Here is a 23,269-nt window from a genome sequence, read left to right as displayed (position 1 = left end):
GCAAAAAAGTAAGCACACTGACCCCCATTTTTCTGCCTAATTTAGAAAGAACAACCCATTCCCTATTGATATGCAAAATATTAACAAAAGTTTAATACCACAACTGTTTCTATGAAGGGTTAAATTTGGCAAAAATGGCTGAAAATGGTTATTTTGTGGCTCAAAATTAAGGGGTAGGGGTAGTATATGTTGTTATTCTGAGAAAAAATATGAGTCTTATTAATTAAAACTTGTATGTTTTTAAAGGCCCACTACCTTTCCGGGGCAAAATATAAAGATTTCTTAAAAACATTAATTACCTACGAAAATAACCGATGGCCTAAGATGAGGTTACAACACCAAACATATGCAAGATTTCCTGCGTAATACATGATAACAATGGAGAGTCATTTCGTTGTTTTACCGTCTGCCGCAGTGATAGTCAACTACCGCGCGGTATTTAGGACGACGGGGGGAAACATAAGACGACCCGCGTTATGAAAATCAACATTTTGTTTATTTTAATTAAATTGTTTAGGAGGTGATAATAAGTGTAGTATTAACGTTATGTTAATAACTTTTGCCACTCTACAAAATTATTAATCTCGTTTTACATTCCTATTTTAAAAAATCAAAAACCGATTCGGAAAGGTAGTGGGCCTTTAAAGAAGATTACAAGAAAATAAATTCTTCAAACTTCCATAAATATCAAACATCTCATTCGGAAATTATGGCTTTAAACTCTTGTGTATATGGTGAAAACGGCAAAAACCCCAAAAATTCCAATATTTTGTCAACTTGGTATCTTTGAGTGACAATATAGCTCAAAAACGAGCACACCGACATATGTTTTTTCTTCCATTTTCTTGTATGGTATGAACTCCTATTTCCAAAAATCTATATGAGAAAAAAGTTTTAATACAAAATTTTTTTGACTACTCAGAGGTGTACATCCTTAAATTCTCCACGATCGTGAATAACACAACAAAACCCATCATCAAATGTTCCATTGTATGTAGAAATATCTGTACACACATATATATATATATGCAAAAGTCTAAGTTGGAAGGGAGATAACTGCAATAATTCTATTAAACTAAAAGTGTATTATTAAAAATGATAAAAAAAACCAAAGCGAAATAAATTTGAAAACGAATTTGATATTTATCCATAATAAATAAATAACACCATGAGCTACAAATTAGTATGTGCTTCAGTTCGGATAAACACATTTGTTTCCGGAATAAATCGCCTTCTCTTCGACTCTATTTTTATGACGTCACACAATATGGCGACCACCATGTTGGGATGAAGAGGGAACTGGGAAAAGTTTGAAAGATCATTCTAACCATTCAGCCATGGCAGACACGGAACCTAGACCATGCTTAGAAAGTAGTTGTGAAGAATTAGATTTGCTACATGAAAGTCGAAAACAGTTTCATTTGGGTAGAAAATTAGCACTTAAAAACATCCCTGTCACGACTAAAGAGGTAAAAATTTGAATTTCAAAATATTGGCGAAAAGGTATCATTTTGTAAAATAGGCCTAACCGCCTTTCTCTTTAATTCCATATTATACCGATACAGTGGTCCGTTTTGAATTAGTACATCGATAAACTTTTAAATACATCAATTGTACTCGTACATATACCACACAGGATGAAATATAACAATTTGAATTCGCCTACTACTGAACAGATTGAGAACACTCCCGTATATGCAGGATAGTCCTGCATTTGAGTAACAGTCCTGTATTTGAGGGATAATTTTGTTACGCAAATGCAGGATTCTGTGAAAGGAAAATGGGTAAAGCTTTTTTAAAAGGTTGTGTAAAAAAGGGCATCATAATTTTCAAATAGCCATAAGACTTGTAACTGATTGAAGACTGTTTTTGTGTATGAACTATTGGATTCTATTACCTCACTTTGTCATAAAGTGACAATTTAGGTGCTCTCCATAGACTACAATGTATAGCCACCAGGGAAATTTTGTGCAAATGTCATGGTTGATTGAGTTTTACTTACATGTGTTCTATTTTTAGCCCCATAGTAAGCAATAGAATTGATTTTGTTTGTGACTTTTACTAACATTTAGATTATAAAATTTATTTCCATTTGAGTACTAATGTGGAAAGTTGTATTAGAGATGTTGCCATGTAAAAATTATGACGCCCTTTTTTTATATAAATAAATTAAATAACTTGATCCGTTTTCATTTCACAGAATCCTGCATTTGCATGACAAAATTATCCCACAAATACAGGACCGTTACTAAAATCAAGTAAAATGCAGGACTATCCTGCATATACGGGAGTGTCCCCAACCTGCTGAATTAAACTGTTGTGTTGGAGTCAAACAAAACCTAAATGCAAGATTTTTTCCAAAACTGATATTAAATTGTAAAGTTAGATATCTGAGAAAAATGATAAGCATGAAGTGAAATATAAACAAGTTTTCATCTGCTGTTCCCCACTACATATACTCCAACATTTGAACACTTATAATTATTTGTTAACAGTTCAAGTTTTCTGTGACATTTACCCATAACTGTTATATGTATGTCACAGTTAGTGCTACGTAATGTTATATTCTTAATATCATTAAACAATAGTCACATACATACTACAATAAAATTAAATAATATCAATGATACATATTTATAGTAACTTGTATAAACCAACCGTAATCATGGAAAGACTAGTATAGGCCTAGCCTGTTGTCCAATTTAATATTGTTAATACGTTTTGTATGTAACACCTTTTGTATGAATAAATCATAATACTTTAGTTAATTGTTGACAATAAAATAACTTAAGGAATGATTTTTAATTTTTGTTGTTTACTGGTGTGTAAACTGCATTTGCAATTGTTGGACAGATATTTTAAATGATGTGCATTAGCACGTCATGTTGAAATATCTGTCCAACAATTGCAGTTTCCATACCAGTAAACAACAAAAAATAAAATCATTCCTCATGTCTACATTTCAACCGACTATTTCTTTCAAATTTAAGGTCCTGATTAAATAAAACTTAGTTTTTTCAATGTTATACAATTACTGTAACAGTTGATCAATTGATGGAAATTCCGGAACAGCTGGCTCCAATTTGGCGGGAAATGTTGTCAAGTTCAGAAAGTACACAAAATATAGTTCCATAATAACACATTTTTTCATTCCATAGATGGATATTTCTAAATATTTCATTTTCTGAAATATAATTTAAGATACTCATTACATTCAAATTTTCCAATTTAAAAATACAGAAAACAATATAGGCCAAATCTGATTCGCATTAACACTAATTGCGGAAGTCAGTGTTTCGGTACATATGTATTCTCGCGCGACAACCAACTGCGTTTACACAAGTGTAAACGATATCCCAGTTGGTAAGGTTATATAGCAAAGAAAAAACAGAAATGTAAATATTTTGAAATGAAAAATGCATTTTTGTTAAATTCCAGGAGGTTGATCTATTCCTTGGTGAATATGAGGTAGATGAAATTGACCTAAACAGCAACGAGAAGGAAGGTTTGTATATACATTAATCTGTGACTGTCTTGATTGTTTTACCAGGTATCTGGAATGATGAAAATGCATCATAAAGGGGAATAAATGAATTAAATTATCATTAAATTAATTAATTTTCTGGAATTATTTAAAGTATCATCTTTAGTTGACGTAAATACACTGTTTATAAACTCAAGTTGACTTCAATAGCTTGAATAAAAGTATCAATAAAACAAACAACATGTTACATCCATTTCCTGCACTATTCAGTGATGATTCTATGACTGATGGATATAGTATTCATTTGCAGGGTTCATAACTAACAATCATACAATGGTAAAAATAGTATACCTACTTTCAATATTTGGCAAGCAGATATACATCAGTTGTCATCTCAATATATGTCCAAACACTGTACCATACAGACAGAGACAGTAACTTATTTCATGTCATTTAGTCTACTTAGAAGACTAATGATTATGCTGTTTATTATGTAAGCTTAGACAAAAGCATGCAAGTGACACTTTAATCATATATATGTAGCTAGTATTTATTTACACAAATTGCCACAATTTCTGAAAATAAAAGCTTGTTACACTATACACAGTCACTACAGTGACACTAAAATGTTCACCATTTAATGTTACATACAACAAATAAATATAAATTATGTATTTATTAAATATCATTAAATTTGATTGCTTTTAATTTTACTTTCAAAGTTGCAAGCAACTTTCTAAGTTGGCTTGATGAAATTTTACTAACTTGCAAAAAAAGGGATAGTGGCTCAAAATATTAAAATTCTACCCCTGATTTGTTTACAATTTCAATAATTTCCTGAAATCCAATGCAAGCCCTTTAATTTTACTAATAATTATAATCCTGTATCCTGGCTCTGATTTCTCGAAAAAAAAAAAAGTGGATGTTATTTAAAAATTTATGTTTTCAGCTATTGTTACCTTAAAGAACGGCGAGGACGCTGAGAGCATCTTTGATGAACTGAACCAGGCGAGAAAGCTGGACCACACTATTACAATATGTATCCTGGCAACAGATCGACTGCTATGTCTGGCACATCTCCCTCTCAACTTTACGGAAAAAGATCTCAGTGCAATGATTTACCCGCTTGGTGCTACTCAAAAGTGCTTTATGTTTAGAGCTGAAGACACAGGTATGAATTAAAATATTGTGCACGGAAAAGATTATTACTTACAAGATATGGAACTAACTTTAAAGGACACACATACTCTTTGAAATTTACTCTGGTAAATGTCATTCTTAACCTTACATTGAACTGATCGAGAATGCAGCTATAAAGTTTTATTTTAATTTAATGTACTCACTTTTCAGGTGAGAGTAAAGGTTATGGGTTTGTGGAATTTAAGACAAGTCTTGACAAAACCAAACAGATAGCTGCAGAGCTAGACTGGAGAGAGGTGCAAGGACACAGAATCCACTGTGATGTCGTCAGTCAGCAAACTAGCTCCAGCTACAAGAACCTTCACTCTCGCTGTCTCCTGGTAGATAATCTCCCCCTGGATTATAAAGACAACTCCCATTTTAGGGAAATATTCAGCGGTCATGCTAGCCCCATATACTGCCAGGTAAAATAATCATACAAAACAAGTTTGTAGAGTGTACACATTTTTCTAAGTACATAGATCCACGGGCTACAGATGAGGGAATGATTTTCCATATAAAACTCAATTAAAATTACCGTATTCGACCCAATAAGCGCCCCCATCCCTATAAGCGCCCCTCCCGTTTTTTAGGCTTCAATTTCACTTACTTTGAATTAAATGCAGACTGAAAATATGAAAACTTTTATACCCATTTCTTTTGCAAATTTATTTATGACTTACTTTGTAGAATATTTTATGAAAGGCAAGTCCAAAATTGTTTCTTTTTAGTGCCCCCTGAGTTGCTTCAATTTTTAAGTTCCCTGGGCGCTTATTGGGTCGAATACAGTAAGTGCCAATAATAAATTGGTAATACATTGTATGTCTTCTTCAAGTCTTCCTGGTCTAATCTCAATAAGCCAGGTGAGGAATCATACAATCTTTTTCTTGGTGTAGAAATATCTTTTTTTTTACTGCTGTATTTCATAATTTTGCAATATTAAGCTCTAAATCCTCCTCTATTTCCTTAAAGTGAGTAGAGGGGTAGAAGGATAAAATCTGATATAATTACGTAAACAATCGTTTAGATCTATAAATAACACACACAAAAAAAAGATCTATTAAAAAATTTCTTGGTATAAACCCTAGTGGACTAGTAGTGGTGCTGAACAGGTATATATCCCCAGAAGACAAAAATGGGAAACTCAATATTTCTGTGTTCCAAAAAACAAAAATATGTGACTGAAATAATAAATATCATTAATTATCCCCCGCCCAACGAAGTTGGCGGGGGATATATAAATGGGGTCCGTCCGTCCGTCCGTCCGTACGAATGGTTTCCGGAGCATAACTCTAAAACCAGTAGAAATATTTCCACGAAACTTCATACACACATTGGTCTTATGGTCTAGTAGTGCCTTTTGCTATTTTTAGGTTTTCATTGTCTGCATTTTTTCCGTAACCATGGAAACATTGCTGAAAATATCATATTTTGTACAAGGTTCGTTTCCGGAGCATAACTCTAAAACCAGAAGAGATATTTCCACGAAACTTCATGGACACATTGGTCTTATGGTCTAGTAGTGCCTTTTGCTATTTTAAGGTTTTCACTTTTTGTACTTTTTTCTGTAACCACGGAAACATTGCTGAAAATGTCAGATTTTTGCGTAAGAATCGTTTCCGGAGCACACCTCAAAGGAGCACACCTCAAAAACCAGCAGAGATATTTCCATGAAACTTCATAGATACATTGTTCTTATGGTCTAGTAGTGCCTTTTGCTATTTTTAGGTTTTCAGTTTTCTTTTCGTGCTTTTTTCTGTAACCATAGAAACATTGCTGAAAATATCATATTTTTGTAGCAGGTTCATTTCCGGAGCATAATTCTTAAACCAGCAGAGATATTTCCACGAAACTTCATAGATACATTCTTTTTATGGTCTAGTTGTACCTTTTGCTATTTTTAGGTTTTCATTTTTTGCACTTTTTCCGTTACCATGGAAACATTGCTGAAAATATCATGGTAAATGTTACTTTGCAAAACTCCACCCATCTTTGCGTATATAGTCTAATATAAATGTCAAGTCTGTATACCTGATTCAACAATTGCAGCTCCGCTCTGCTTGAATTATACTCCATCTTTCTTTAGCTCAACTTCCTTTTTCCTGTTTTTTTCATACACATAAGTCTCCACAATCAAACTTACTTCAGCTTTGATATCTCCATTGGCGGGGGATCTGAATGACTATGTCCTTGTTTGTGTTGCACATAAGTTCAGAATCTCAAAGAAATATTGCCAAAATTTTTTTCCTAACATGCAATGGTTTAATAGACTAGCTATCGTAACATAACCACCAAGAATCCCAGACTTCAGTCAGAACAACAATATTTTTAGCTCGACGGAAACAGTTAAAGTAACATGGTCTGCGCATGAGTTCTGAAAGTAGATGGCGTAAGGTTATTTCAAATTCCTGTTTTTCTGTGTTTTAAGCTATTTCGGTTTTCAAAAGTGTCTAACATGTTAAGTACCTGTATTAATATGGAAGCATATAAACATACAAAAACTTGGAACAAAGCGAAGCCTTCCCATCTCAGTCTTGATGTGAAAAATCTCCCTTCATAATAATTTCAAACTTTTATACATAGTAATCTCCCCTTGTACAGGTGGTGCTGAAGGAAGGTGAACCCATCGGCTATGGTATTATAGAGTATGCTGACCTCAAGGATGCCCAGATTACACAGAAAATGTTAAATGGCTTCAAACTTAAGGACACTCCACTGAGAGTAACTTACTGTATCCCTGGAAAGTCAGCTGTGGACATCTGTAGCAGATTACTTGTCAAGTTTGTAAGTTACTCAACAGTCTGTAGCAGATTACTTGTCATGTTTGTAAGTTACTCAACAGTCTGTACAGACTACTTGTCAAGTTTGTAAGTTACTCAACAGTCTGTAGCAGACTACTTGTCAAGGTTGTAAGTTCCTCAATAGTCTGTAGCAGACTTCTTGTCAAGTTTGTAAGTTACTCAACAGTCTGTAGGAGACTACTTGTCAAGTTTGTAAGTTACTCAACAGTCTGTAGCAGACTTCTTGTCAAGTTTGTAAGTTACTCAATAGTCTGCAGCAGAATACTTGTCAAGTTTGTAAGTTACTCAACAGTCTGTAGGAGACTATACTTGTCAAGTATGTAAGTTACTCAACAGTCTGTAGGAGACTATACTTGTCAAGTTTGTAAGTTACTCAACACAGTCTGTGGCAGACTACTTGTCAAGTTTGTAAGTTACTCAACAGTCTGTAGGAGACTATACTTGTCAAGTTTGTAAGTTACTCAACAGTCTGTGGCAGACTTCTTGTCAAGTTTGTAAGTTACTCAACAGTCTGTAGGAGACTATACTTGTCAACTTTGTAAGTTACCCAACAGTCTGTAGCAGAATACTTGTCAAGTTTGTAAGTTACTCAACAGTCTGTAGGAGACTATACTTGTCAAGTTTGTAAGTTACACAACAGTCTGTGGCAGACTACTTGTCAAGTTTGTAAGTTACTCAACAGTCTGTAGCAGACTACTTGTCAAGTTTGTAAGTTACTCAGCAGTCTGTGGCAGACTACTTGTCAAGTTTGTAAGTTACTCAACAGTTGTAGCATACTACTTGTCAAGTTGGTGAATAAATATGTGAACAACAAGAAATATATCTTTATAACAAGGTGATTTTGTTATTTAAGTAAAACAAAAAACACCAAAAGTATTGAATTAGATTAATCTCATTGTTCCCAAATCTTGTTAAATGATTAATGTCATGATATTCACAGATAATATGAAAATATGGATAAAGTAAGAAATAGAGATACTATTAAGCACAAAGTCCAATATTGCATACAATCATTTCCTTGGATGTCTGAAATTTATTAATATCTTTTCATGTTCTTGCTCAAGTTAAAGTTTTCAAATGGTAAACATTTGCAAATGGTAAAAGATATCAAACCAATGAAATGAAGATCTTTTTAACAATTTATGTATATTCTGGTGTGGTGTTGCTTCTAGATCAACAACTATGAACTGATTCGAAAAATTTATGAAGTATTTATATATTGTAGAAAAATGAAATAACGTTCAAAATTATTATTCATTGTGCACGCATTTCCAATGATACTATTTGGGTACAAGTATAATTATGTTGGATATTTCTACCGAACTTTCCACTATTTTCTTGCTGTTTAGGATGAGATGTCGTCTGCCAAGCCCAGTTTGTTACCTGACCCTATATTTCCCAACCCGTCCGTGCTGAACCACCCACTGGTCTTGGATCTGTGTGACCAACACTCTCAGTGTAAGTTGTGGGCTAGAATAAGCATGAAGTAAAATGAAACCTCAGCCAGCTATATCAAATATAAATCAACTTTGATTATCAAAAATGATGGTTTCTTTATTAAATGATACTAATGTTATCTTGAATATAGTCTTATTTGTGTAGTTTTGTTCCATGGTGTCCTGATTTAAAACTATATAACGTGCAAGGGTTAACAAGAACTTTGTTATCTTTTTTATATACAATGTTTTTTTGGTAAAAAATGAAACAGGTTCTTTTTAATAATATATGTAGATAATGTTGATATGCTAAACCAACTAATTTTAACTGCGACTTAATTATACATTTTCTTACATAGTGGCTTTAGTAGTCACAAATGTTAATTACGTATAAATTGTTTCATAGCAATTTATTTTCATAAATTCTAATCAGCAGCAATCTATGAGAAATTTTATAAGTTGGTTTACATTAAAGATTAACTGTTTATTATAAAAGAAAACAAAATAATCTTTTACTGAATATGATAAAAACTTGTTTAATGTTTGACAGTGATGACACAGTTCAAGACAGCCCTTCAACAGCTCCAGCAAACCTACGTCACTCAAATGAACCTGAAATCAGCAAAACCAGGTATATGAAAGTATCAAAAAATAATAGAATTGAAGCACATTTTAACTCATTATATCTAGTAAATTTTTGATGGCTAAGTTTTCCATAGTAATTCTATTCCTTGTAATATGTGAAAGTAATATTGCAAAATATTGAAAATAAAAACTATTGTTCTACAGTCCATATAACAAAAACAATATGATGAATTCCCTGGTACTTTTTAGACAAGTATGCATCTAACTCTGATTCAGACAACAAGACATAGTTTGCACCAATATGTTTAGTGGAGACGGAGTTATTTTAAGCATTGCACAAACAAACCACAGTGAACTATTTTATAAAAGTCCCAGTGACACCAACTACTCAAACTTTCATTAAAACATGTATATTTTTTTTATATAAGCCCAATTGACAATTCAAACTTAAACGGGATTATTTGTAAGACCTGTTAACTCTGACAGCATTGTCTATAGGGATGCGTCCACTTTTATGTTTACAATTGTGCCATTGGTTTACTAGGCCCAGCACTGTCTATAGTGATGAGTCCACTAATATGTTTACTATTGTACCATAGGTTTACTAGGCCCAGCACTGTCTATAGGGATAAGTCCACTAATATGTTTACTGTTGTACCATAGGTTTACTAGGCCCAGCACTGTCTATAGGGATGCGTCCACTAATATGTTTACTGTTGTACCATAGGTTTACTAGGCCAAGCACTGTCTATAGAGATAAGTCCACTAATATGTTTACTGTTATACCATAGGTTTACTAGGCCCAGCACTGTCTATAGGGATAAGTCCACTAATATGTTTACTGTTGTACCATAGGTTTACTAGGCCCAGCACTGTCTATAGGGATGCGTCCACTAATATATTTACTGTTGTACCATAGGTTTACTAGGCCCAGCACTGTCTATAAGGATGAGTCCACTAATATGTTTACTGTTGTACCATAGGTTTACTAGGCCCAACACTGTCTATAGGGATGAGTCCACTAATATGTTTACTGTTGTACCATAGGTTTACTAGGCCCAGCACTGTCTATAGGGATGCGTCCACTAATATGTTTACTGTTGTACCATAGGTTTACTAGGCCCAGCACTGTCTATAGGGATGCGTCCACTAATATATTTACTGTTGTACCATAGGTTTACTAGGCCCAGCACTGTCTATAGAGATAAGTCCACTAATATGTTTACTGTTATACCATAGGTTTACTAGGCCTAGCACTGTCTATAGGGATAAGTCAACTAATATGTTTACTATTGTACCATAGGTTTACTAGGCCCAGCACTGTCTATAGGGATGAGTCCACTAATATGTTTACTGTTGTACCATAGGTTTACTAGGCCCAGCACTGTCTATAGGGATAAGTCCACTAATATGTTTACTGTTGTACCATAGGTTTACTAGGCCCAGCACTGTCTATAGGGATGAGTCCACTAATATGTTTACTGTTGTACCATAGGTTTACTAGGCCCAGCACTGTCTATAGGGATGAGTCCATTAATATGCTTACTGTTGTACCATAGGTTTACTAGGCCCAGCACTGTCTATAGGGATAAGTCCACTAATATGTTTACTATTGTACCATAGGTTTACTAGGCCAAGCACTGTCTATAGAGATAAGTCCACTAATATGTTTACTGTTGTACCATAGGTTTACTAGGCCCAGCATTGTCTATAGGGATGAGTCCACTAATATGTTTACTGTTGTACCATAGGTTTACTAGGCCCAACACTGTCTATAGGGATGAGTCCACTAATATGTTTACTGTTGTACCTCAGGTTTACTAGGCCCAGCACTGTCTAAAGGGATAAGTCCACTAATATGTTTACTGTTGTACCATAGGTTTACTAGGCCCAGCACTGTCTATAGGGATGAGTCCACTAATATGTTTACTGTTGTACCATAGGTTTACTAGGCCCAGCACTGTCTATAGGGATGAGTCCACTTATATGTTTACTGTTGTACCATAGGTTTACTAGGCCCAGCACTGTCTATAGGGATAAGTCCACTAATATGTTTACAATTGTGCCATTGGTTTACTAGCCCCAGCACTGTCTATAAGGATGAGTCCACTAATATGTTTACTGTTGTACCATAGATTTACTAGGCCCAACACTGTCTATAAGGATGAGTCCACTAATATGTTTACTGTTGTACCATAGATTTACTAGGCCCAACACTGTCTATAGGGATGAGTCCACTAATATGTTTACTGTTGTACCATAGGTTTACTAGGCCCAGCACTGTCTATAGGGATGAGTCCACTAATATGTTTACTGTTGTACCATAGGTTTACTAGGCCCAGCACTGTCTATAGGGATGAGTCCACTAATATGTTTACTGTTGTACCATAGGTTTACTAGGCCCAGCACTGTCTATAGAGATAAGTCCACTAATATGTTTACTATTGTACCATAGGTTTACTAGGCCCAACACTGTCTATAGGGATGCGTCCACTAATATATTAACTATTGTACCATAGGACTAGGCCTAGCACTGTCTATAAGGATGGGTCCAGATATATGTCTACTGTTGTACCATAGGTTTACTAGGCCCAGCACCGTCTATGGAGACAAAACCACTAATATGTTTACTGTTCTACCATAGGTTTACTAGGTCAGCACTGTCTATAAGGATGAGTCCACTAATATATTTACTATTGTACCATAGGTTTACTAGCCCTAACACTGTCTATAAGGATGAGTCCACATATATGTCTACTGTTGTACCATAGGTTTACTAGGCCCAGCACCGTCTATAGAGACAAGTCCACTAATATGTTTACTATTGTACCATAGGTTTACTAGGCCTAGCACTGTCTATAGGGATAAGTCCACTAATATATTTACTATTGTACCATAGGTTTACTAAGCCCAGCACTGCCTATAGAGATAAGTCCACTAATATTTACTGTTGTACCATAGGTTTACTAGGCCCAGCACTGTCTATAGGGATAAGTCAACTAATATGTTTACTATTGTACCATAGGTTTACTAGGCCCAGCACTGTCTATAGGGATGAGTCCACTAATCTGTTTACTGTTGTACCATAGGTTTACTAGGCCCTGCACTGTCTATAGGGATAAGTCAACTAATATGTTTACTATTGTACCATAGGTTTACTAGGCCCAGCATTGTCTATAGGGATGAGTCCACTAATATGTTTACTGTTGTACCATAGGTTTACTAGGCCCAACACTGTCTATAGGGATGAGTCCACTAATCTGTTTACTGTTGTACCTCAGGTTTACTAGGCCAAGCACTGTCTATAGGGATGAGTCCACTAATATGTTTACTGTTGTGCTATTGGTTTACTAGGCCCAGCATTGTCTATAGGGATAAGTCAACTAATATGTTAACTGTTGTACCATAGGTTTACTAGGCCCAGCACTGTTTATAGAGATAAGTCAACTAATATGTTTTCTGTTGTACCATAGGTTTACTAGGCCCAGCACCATCTATAGGGATGAGTCCACTAATATGTTTACTATTTTACCATAGGTTTACTAGGCCCAGTACTGTCTATAGGGATAAGTCCACTAATATGTTTATTATTTTACCATTGGTTTACTAGGCCCAGCACCGTCTATAGGGATAAGTCCACTAATATGTTTACTGTTGTACCATAGGTTTACTAGGCCCAGCACTGTCTAATGGAATGAATCCACTAATATGTTTACTGTTGTACCATAGGTTTACTAGGCCAAGCACTGTCTATAGGGATAAGTCCACTAATATGTTTACTGTTATACCATAGGTTTACTAGGCCCAGCATTGTCTATAGGGATGAGTCCACTAATATGTTTACTGTTGTACCATAGGTTTACTAGGCCCAGCACCGTCTATAGGGATAAGTCCACTAATATGTTTACTGTTGTACCATAGGTTTACTAGGCCCAGCACTGTCTAATGGAATGAATCCACTAATATGTTTACTATTGTACCATAGGTTTACTAGGCCCTGCACCGTCTATAGGAATGAGTCCACTAATGAACCCGAACATGCAGCTCGGACTAATCATACTGCTAGCTCTACAGACACAGACTCGGTCCCAGAACCAGAATCAGGTATTTTAGGAGAACCAAAGGAGAATTAGTGTTTAGTCATTTATGGCCATCTTTATTCATTGTACTCAATGTAATGTATCCTGTTTTAAGGCAGATTGATACTCTTTAAGTTTTCTATTCAATTCATACCTATTTTAGAAACAAGCTATTTCATACATTTTTGTTTCAAACAAACCAAGTAATAATTAACTAATGTGAACGGTTTTTTTTTGCCAATAAATAACTCGGATGAAAAAAATTATGTTTGCATTTTTTTATGTTGGTGCTTAATTTGTTTATGTATCTTGACTAAGACATTTCACCCTTTATACTTACAGGTCGTTGGCCCCTTGAATTTACTTCCATTGCTTGGTAACCAGCACCCAGTAAGTACAGGTTCAATCAAACAAGGATTTTGTATATAAGGCCAAAAAAAATTATGTCTGTTTAGGGTTACCTGACTGACCCTAATTTTTTACCCCCGACCCTATTTTTTGATTGACCAATTTTCTTCGAAAAAAATATAAAAAGTCAGGATTTCTATCTCAGACTCTGGTTCCGGTCATCATTTTAGAGTGAAAGGCATTTAAAAAAAAAAAAAAAAAAAAAATCCTCCCGACCAACTGACCCCATTTTTTTGCCAATATAAACCTAAACAGACATATCTTTTTTTTTACCTAATGTGTACAGGTCAAAATACTTTGTACTTATAGATTCTTGGGCATGAAAACAATTTATTTATAAGTTAATTGAAATCAATATTAGTTTTTCTTGTACAGGTTTGGTTTATTTTATGTCCTATTAACAAGTAGAGTGATTTACCAGGTTAGGTAATAGGAGGTGTAGGAAAGCCAGAGTACCTGGAGAAAACCTACTGACGGGCAACCTCTCTCCTTGGGTTTTGAACTTGACCCAATAGTGGAGGGCTAGTTGTAATATATTGGGACTTCTTACATACTTATTCATTGATATCCCATGTAATTATAACATTATAAGAACTCTGCATGAAATAGAAGTTTTAGTCTTAAGAAATTAGGATTTGAAAGCTTTAATGGATTGTGTTTTAATGTTTTGATATTTAATTTGTCAGGAGGGAGAAAATTCATCAATACTGGGTGATCCAGTCTCAGCTCAGGCTAACATAATACTGCAGAACTTAATGTCACAGTTATCTCCCTCTACCAACTCACTACCAGGGGGCAGCAATGGACCATCGAAAACAGATGACAGCTCTCCATTGTTACAGTCCCTGGCTGTCAACATACAGAATCTCAACCTTGGATGGCTTACAAATCTCGGCCAGCTCTCGTCCTCAACACAGTTCAGAAAACAAATAAACACTGGTATCAAACCTCTCATGAAAACAGAGGTCAAACCAATGCCCCCTCCACTAATGCCGCCCAGGGGTCATTTTGACGGAGACATGGTCAAACCAAGGCCGACAGGAGGACTCCTAGGGGAAGCCCCGAGGCTGGACAAAATGAAAATGTCACAGAATTTTGTGAATAATGTACAGATGCTTGCCGGTCAGAAGAAGATAATGCCACCAAATGAGATGCCTAGCCTCTTGGATGTGAACTTTTCTAGTCATGGTGGTCAGGGGATGTCAGGTCGAGGAGGACCGCCAAGATATAATGAGGGTGGGTTCAGACAATCGGGGTATGGTCAAAGTGGACGTCCAACTGGTGATGGTCCATCCGCTGACCACTATGGTCAGAGCGGGGGTGGATCTGGTGATGGCTATGGTCTGAAGAGACCTAATCGGGGTGTTAATCCACGGCCTGATAATCAGCCTAGTAAAGGCATCAAGTCTCTTCTGGGGGAGCCACCCTCTCTTGTACCAAAGAGGCTACAAGGACTAGGAGATGGACTATTACCAGAGCCAGGGCGAGGATTGGACTACGGGAGAGTCCAGGACAACTTCTCAAAGTCAGGAGCACCGTATCAGGTATACAGGGCAACAACACATTTATATGTATGATAACAGTAGTTTGTGTCTTTTAAGTAGAGAGGCAGATCAAATAAAATAGTTCAATAATACAAGTCTGTGAAAAAATGTTATCCAACATCAACAAAATTAGTATTGTAATACATATTAAGCATCAATTAAGGATTGATTCAGAGTATATACATACCTGTCAGAAATAAATGATAGGTTTTTAAGACGAAAGGATTTTAAATGGTCCGTAAGGAAAGGAGATGCACACAGACCTCAGACTAGACTTCTTTTCTCCTTTGCTACTTTGTCTGTAACTGGCCAGTTAGAAGTCAGCAGAGAACTTCAGAATTTCATAAGCTTACCAAGTTATTTATCCATATCATTTCATCAGGAACAAATAATCATAACCTTTGTAATTTTCAGAATGACTACAAGAGGAAAACATATGAAGATCAAAGCTACAATCCAAGAGGGGTAAGTTTACTGATGAGCTTGTATTATACCTGTCTGGCAACTCTTTTTGTTTGAGTAAAAAGTCTAACGTATGACATGTATGCTTTCAATGTTTTGAAGTACAGTAATGCACGGTTATAACAACCGACAAATTCACTTTATAAACATAGATCCTTCTAAACACATTACAAACATTGTACATGAACTTTGATGGGGGAATGAAATTGACTACCTCATAAACATGAATTTGTTATGAACTTGTTTTACTGTATTGTAAAATTTGATTTTATGTTGACAGGGAGATAACTCCAGCAGAGATGACTCCGGATATGGAGGCTACAGTCGTCACGGTTCCTTTGACAATAACTACAGCGATAGTAGCTTTAACTCAGGTCGGGCAGACTCTAGCTTCAGTTCACAGGTAAGACTAACAACATCTTCATCGACGACCATCATATTGATCACAGTCAGGTCAATGTAGTGTATAATAAAGATCTCTATTTTAATCAGATTAAACAGTAATAAATTTGGATGTGATTTATTTCAGATTTCTTTTGAGTACTTTATGCTGTAGACAGAAGAAAAGCAATAATCTGCTCTGATCATGCATAGATAATAAACCCGTGAAGATTATTTGATAGCTAGTTCATTATCTTTTGATTTACAATGTATATGTTGCTTTTTTCAGGATAACATGAGTTTGTTGTCCCGACCAGGCAGTACGAGTTATGATAAGAACTACAACTACTCCCAGGACAATACACCGGTAAGTCTTATAACTTCATCAGTCAATCTCGTATCATCATTTCATTAATATTGATAGTGTTAGAGTCCCTGTATTCCAGTGAAAGAACACTAGCCAAGTGATGGATGGATTCCATGTAGCACTGTGACATTGCTTAACTTGTATTGCAATCGACAAATTATTGTTTATATGCTGTTTTTAAGGCCCATTACCTTTCCGGAGTAAAATATAAATGTTTCTTAAAAAACCGTTAATAACATCAGAAAATGCGTAGCGATGACCTAAAATAAGGTTACGACACCAAACATATGCAAGATTTCCTGCGTAATATATGAAAACAATGGAGAGTCAATTCGCTGTGTTGCCGTCTGGCGCAGTGATAGTCAACTACCGCCCGGTATTTAGGACGACGGTGGGAAACATAATACGACCCGCGTTATGAAAATAAACATTTTATTTATTTTAATCAAATCGTTCAGAAGGTGATGATAAATATAGTATTAACGGTAAGTTAATAATTTTTGCGGCTCTACCAAGTTATCGATCTTGTTTTACATTCCCATTTCAAAAATTTAAAGCCGTTTTGGAACGGTAGTGGGCCTTTAAAGTACTTTAAGACAAGAAACTTTCTGTAGTGAATTTTGTGTGATATAGGGGAGATAATGCACAGAAGTGTTTAGAAAGAAAAACAAATTCATTCAAACTTTCTTTTGGTGCTTTAGCAGTTTTCGTTTTAATACAAGATTGTAGATACAACGTTCACAAAAGAAAAATGTGGATGTCAATTTTAGCTAATTTACTTTTATTTTGACTATAGATTGCTCTTGGAAAAAATAGATCGTAAAAATAGTAAAACAATTAATTTTTCAGAGTGGTGCTTCAGATCAGGTGTTTGAGAGCATTGCTGCCAAGGCGAAGGCGTTTGCTGCGGCCAGTAACTCTGGTTACCAGGATGTGGATCGTAACAATGGCTACAGTAACTACAATAATATTACGAGGAATGACTATAATGATAACGGTGTTGAAAGTGATAGATACAGACAATACAAGGACACTGGTAACTATGGACAATACAGCAATAATGGCTCTGATGGTTACAGAAACAATGAATCATCAGGCCGTCAGAACGATAAATCCTCTCTCCTCGGCACGCCTCAAGGTAGAAAATCACAATCACGTAGTTGGCAGGGAGTGCAATCCAGTGATAATCTGTCAGTTAATCCATTGTTATCTCACGGTGGCAGCTCACATGGCCTTTTGGCCACACCAGGGGGCAATCCTCCAAGTCTGTTATCCACGCCAGCTAATAAATCCAGTTCGTCACCTCATCCTCTCCTCTCGACGCCTCCCGGAGTATCGCCTGTCACAGATTCAAGGCGGCAAGCCAGTCTGTTGGGTAATAAACCCAGAGGAGGCTCCTCAGGTGTGTTGCTACCCCACACAGCAAAGCAGGCCGACTACCCACCAAGTCTACTGGGGGACAAGCCGTTCAGAGCATTAGGACTCCTGGTACGTATACACCATCTACTGAACATAACTCACATCTTGGTATTTAAAATGTTTTTAGTATAGATCTGTGTGCATATTGCAGCTGAAGCCTGTCTGGCAACTATGTTATATTTTAGCCTATTAGATAATAGATAATGTTAAATAATTGGCTATGTTGTATACAAATCATGGTTTCATGAAATACTGGTATGTCAAAGGTTTTCTAATAATAAAAGGAACATTGGGAAAAAATTAGAAAAATTATTGCACTTGTTTCTTACTGTATACATATTTTACATAACCAAACCATCCAGTTTATCACATAAATAAATCTGTGAATGAATAAATACTATTAGTGTACCAAACATGTTTACTTGATATATAAGTGGTATGCAATCAACACTGAAGTTCTGTATGTTACAGAAGACCCCAGTGGGCCAGAAGAGGAGCTATAGTCACCTGTTACCGGCCCCAGAGCCTAGTCCAGAGACGGAATACATTGGTCAGCATTCCCAGGGGATTGGGGGACATTACGCCGACTCTTACTCGTCAAACAAGAGGCAACGACTGGACGTGGCTGGAACTAGCAGAAACAGTTTCACAACCAGGTACTGAGGAAACACAAGGAGGATAGTACTGAGAGATTGACTTTAGGTGTCGGGGATTGTAGCTGTCTCTTGGTATCACTATATCATTATTGTAGTGATATGGTCAGTGTAATGTTGTAAGTGATGATCAGTCAGTTCTGTTAACTGTTACTTCCAGGCAGGGTTTGTGGTATCACTAAAAAAATATTTAAGTTTAAGTCATAGCAAAGTGCTAGTTAATTTACTTAAGTTTTAAATAATACCACAGTACTTGTATGATATTAAAACGAAGTGTTAGATATGAATGATTTCATGGTAAAAAGTCACAATATGTCACAATGATGTTTTATAAGAACTTGTGTGATGTTACCATTGGCATTTGACCATATCACGATGTGATGTGAGAATGTTAGTTTAGCCATGTTACAGTGAAGACTAGACCTTTTACATTTTAGCAACGATTGAATTAACCATGTGTGATGTCACAATGGAGGCTTGCCACTGTGTGATATCATCGTAATATGTGTTTTGACAGTGTGAAATTCCATTTTTACTTTCTATAAAGGTAAATATGAAGGAGTGGACCATGTCAGGTGTTTAATCGGTAACACTTCTAGTATTAAATAATAATATTTTATAATATTTTATGTTTAATTATCGCTGCATTTGAATGAGCTAGTGACATCTGCATGTAAATGGCTGTTACACAGTAGAAGTTTACAGATAGTGCCATATTAATTTTTTCAGTGATACATGTATACAGGTAGTGGGCAAAGTTTTTTTTATATGTTTTCTTTCACTAAAGTTTTGGGTGTCACTGCCTCCTTTGAAATCATTTTTGATAATTATGAAAATGATTTGATCTCAAGTCATCAGTACACATTTGTTCATCTCCCCGATGTTGGAGCTAGTCTAAAACATTGACCATGTATATGGTACATGTGTTTAGCGTCTCTCATTCTTCCCTTAAATCTACTTAACATTAACTTGAAATGGACTTGACTCCGAGATATAACCCTCTACATGATCCTAATGGCAAGGACTGGCAGACAATTTATGGTAGATTTTTGTCTGCAGCGAGAATATTACTTAAAGAATGTCAATGTGTGTATTTTACTTGTTTTAGAGAAGTATAGAATACGTGTATAGGATTTTTAGCCTTCAGCATTGCCTAGACTGTGATCAGGATTACACCTTACAACTGTCTTTATCATCTGCTACATGACACCTTGTGATGGCTTCATCCTTATCTTGCCAAGAGTTCATATATTTTTCATTACTTTTATAATCGAAGGTTTTATGAAATTGTATTTCCCATCAGCATTTCTCTGTATTTAGTAGCTTTGCACCATATAACATATCAGAAAGCTGTTGATAGGCTTGTTTCCCTTCCTGTAGTATAGATATATACAAGTTACTTATAACTTTGATATGTTGAGAACTGAAATCCACTATTGTTTTAATGTTGTTGGATAAATTATCATGTAACACTGTCAGAAATTTGAGACAGAATGGCGTTTTTGATGGCATTATGATTAACAGTTGGCAGTCACATGGGTTTCAATATCAGACAGTACCTGGTACTTTGCTGGTTAAACCTGGCTGTGGTACCACCTGATTTGGGCTGAACTACATAAGATAGCGTACGGATAGTATAGAAATTGCAATTTTAACGCAGTTCCTGAAAATAATGAAACCCCCGCAGTCATGCTTTGATGACTGCATGTTTGGTCCTGTAAGGTATCATAGAAAAACTGCATTGAAAATGTATATAGTTCAAAATTTGAATTTTTGAACATGAATTATTTTTTTTTATATTTGACTAAATTTCCTAAAGACAATGATTAACAATTTTGTAAGCAGTTGACATTTTCTGTTAACTTTGAATGAGTTTACATAATCAGATCTTTCTGTCAATAGTTAAGAAGAATACAGAAAATAGTTTATAAGACTTCTCATAGTGTCAAGGATAATTTGAACCTTGTCATTGCATTTACCAATCTTTTAGTTATTTAACCTTTTACTGTAATTCAGGTCTTATGGTTTTACATATACAGCATTGACATCATAAATCATAGCCATTTTAGTGTACTATTTTTGCTACTTTTAAAACATTTTCAATCATGCCATTTATTATCATTATTGCTGTAATCTATTCAACTGTAAGGCTGATATTAACTAACTATATATAGGGGCATATTCACTAAATGTTTGCTTAGTATTTTTGTACAACACATATAAGAATACATTTGTTAGATATTATAGGTATATGATACTGATTGATAAATTCATTGGAATGATGATATAAACAGATCAATTAAGAGCTGGATTGATCTTTAAAAGTTATAGAAATATGGTTGTGAAAGATATTATATGAAATGACATTCCGAAAATTTTGAAAAACTGTGAATTTTCAAAATACATCAAATTTATAAAATGGTACAAAATTATATAATTGTATGTACTTACTTCTTGAGGTATTTTGTAGGTTTAGAAATACAGGACAAATTTCATGCTTACCTACGCATCCAGTAGACTGTTTGGTTTGGCATGTAGTTATATTTTTGTCTGTATGGACCAATGATATGTGATTCTCAATTCGTGTAAATACTTTGATGTTTCTTTAGATTTATCAGGTACCTTAGTTAAGAAAAACTTCATTTCCCTCCAACTAACAGTGATTCATTTTGCCAAGCCTTTTGTGTTGTTTGAACATAATTATTCTGTTACTTTTCGCGTATGTAACAGAGCAGAAATAGGATTTTATGATGTTATATTAAATGAACAATAGAATTTGTTTATTTTGTTGTCAAGCAAAAAGTATGTTGCAATACGTAAACAAAAAGATAATTGCATGTGAATATGTATATTAATATAATAATGTCTCATAGACATGGGAATACAAATAAGGAATGTTGAATGAATGATTTTGGAGAATGCAAAAAAATGATTGGGCTCACATTATTAAAACTTTAAAGAATTTTTTAAAAAGTTTGATTTGTGCAAAAAATCTTGATGAATTGTTTCCCATGTTGTAGGAGGTCGTTTTAGGACACATTGAGCTACAATGTTGTCATTTTAGTTCTATGTGTGTGTATATATATATATATATATATGTGTGTGTAGATGTGCCTTGTATTTCATCGTTTTGTACGCCATTACTCTTACCTGCCATTAGGTTTAAATGTACATCTGTTCTTTTAAGTACCTTTTAATTGTAAATATATTTTAATGATTGCTTTCGTCTCTTTTTCTTTCTCTCCTTGTCTGTCTGTCTTTTGTCTTTACGCACATTGACTAAATTAAGTATGGTAGGCTATGTTCACGATACACAGGGATTTGTCCACAACACTATGGTCTATGATATCTGAACTTAGTGGTTCAAAATTTTGTAGCAAATCTCTGTGGCACATTATGGTTAATATGTTAAATACTGATTTGAATATGTAACTTAAAAGCAGTTTGTTAAGTGAATGTTTGGAGGATTTAGTTTCAGAAAGGTTTAGAATATTTATGTGCATGTTCATTAAGAAAATGAGATGGTAAATTAGTGTGAAAAACAAAAATGGCTAGTAATTCCTATTAAACACAGAATTGATGAATCAGTAATTTAAATACTATGCCTTAACGCTCCACTTATTTTCCTAATAATAATTCTATATACTATAGGTTGTATTGATCATATTTTGGAGCGCGAACGATAAGCTGTCAAACAGTTTCAGGTGGTGAGATCTGTTTTATTTCTAGAGTTGTCTTTCTTGATTTGTCTCATTGCTTTTGACAATCAAATGGCAATCATGATCATTCCTTACTATCAGCATTGTCGTTGTTGATATAGATTGTAGTTTGATGCATCTTGGTGGATCTTCTTTACACCATAATTAGGTTTGCTCTTTGTTTCATCACAAATCATTTTCTTACCATACAAAGCCACTCACCACAAACCATCTGACTAGAAACTTCATAGGTTTTTATAGTTATGATTTTTTATCCATCTTAAACTGCTTGTTTACACCCATTGATTATAAAAATGTGCAATGTACTGTTTACTTTAATTGTATTATTTTGTTATTACTTATCTCCCGAAGTTACCGGGAAGCCATATTTTGGTAGATATTTACCAAATGAATGGGAAAATGGAGTTTATATGACATGTTTGCTATTTGATAGTAAATTTCCTGTATTCATTTGTGATTGTGGGAGAAGTTCTTGATATGTATATTTGTGAGCATAGTCATTAGTTTTGACAAATGTTGAGACAAATTGTTAAAAGAAGATTTTAATACAGTAAAATTGTCAAATACTCAACACATATTTGTATTTTTTTTATAATTAATAAATATCCTACCTTGAGCCAATTTAACTTTTGTCTAAACAATTCATGTCCGGCTTATAATAACAGGCTAATGCAAGCTAGGAAGATGTCCTAGATAGCATGATATTTTATAAATCATTGAAAAAACAAATTACCTTGACATTGATATAGCAT

The 23,269-nt window shown here is 34.9% G+C and overlaps 1 protein-coding gene across 1 annotated transcript; it reads left to right on the top strand.

Annotated features, from left to right (window-relative positions):
* Positions 1-1,244: 1,244 nt before the first annotated feature.
* On the top strand, positions 1,245-23,133 carry LOC138325815 (uncharacterized). Its single transcript, XM_069271740.1, has 15 exons — positions 1,245-1,469; positions 3,439-3,505; positions 4,434-4,655; positions 4,835-5,088; positions 7,265-7,447; positions 8,814-8,922; positions 9,451-9,531; positions 13,471-13,589; positions 13,907-13,954; positions 14,659-15,516; positions 15,931-15,981; positions 16,259-16,381; positions 16,649-16,726; positions 17,576-18,214; positions 18,617-23,133. Exons 1-15 carry the CDS (start codon positions 1,338-1,340, stop codon positions 18,806-18,808), a joined length of 3,156 nt encoding a protein of 1,051 aa, XP_069127841.1. The 5' UTR covers positions 1,245-1,337; the 3' UTR covers positions 18,809-23,133.
* Positions 23,134-23,269: the final 136 nt, after the last annotated feature.

This window comes from Argopecten irradians, chromosome 6 (genome assembly GCF_041381155.1).
Source record: "Argopecten irradians isolate NY chromosome 6, Ai_NY, whole genome shotgun sequence".
NCBI classification, from domain to species: Eukaryota; Metazoa; Mollusca; class Bivalvia; order Pectinida; family Pectinidae; genus Argopecten; species Argopecten irradians.
Note: the sequence above shows the minus strand (reverse complement) of the source record. Positions and strands in the feature narration are given on the sequence as shown.

Coding starts and splice junctions, on each gene's coding strand:
- LOC138325815 (XM_069271740.1), top strand. CDS start 1,338: ATGGCAGACACGGAACCTAGACCATGCTTAGAAAGTAGTTGTGAAGAA. Junction 4,656..4,834: donor GTTTAGAGCTGAAGACACAG/GTATGAATTAAA, acceptor CTCACTTTTCAG/GTGAGAGTAAAGGTTATGGG. Junction 7,448..8,813: donor GCAGATTACTTGTCAAGTTT/GTAAGTTACTCA, acceptor CTTGCTGTTTAG/GATGAGATGTCGTCTGCCAA.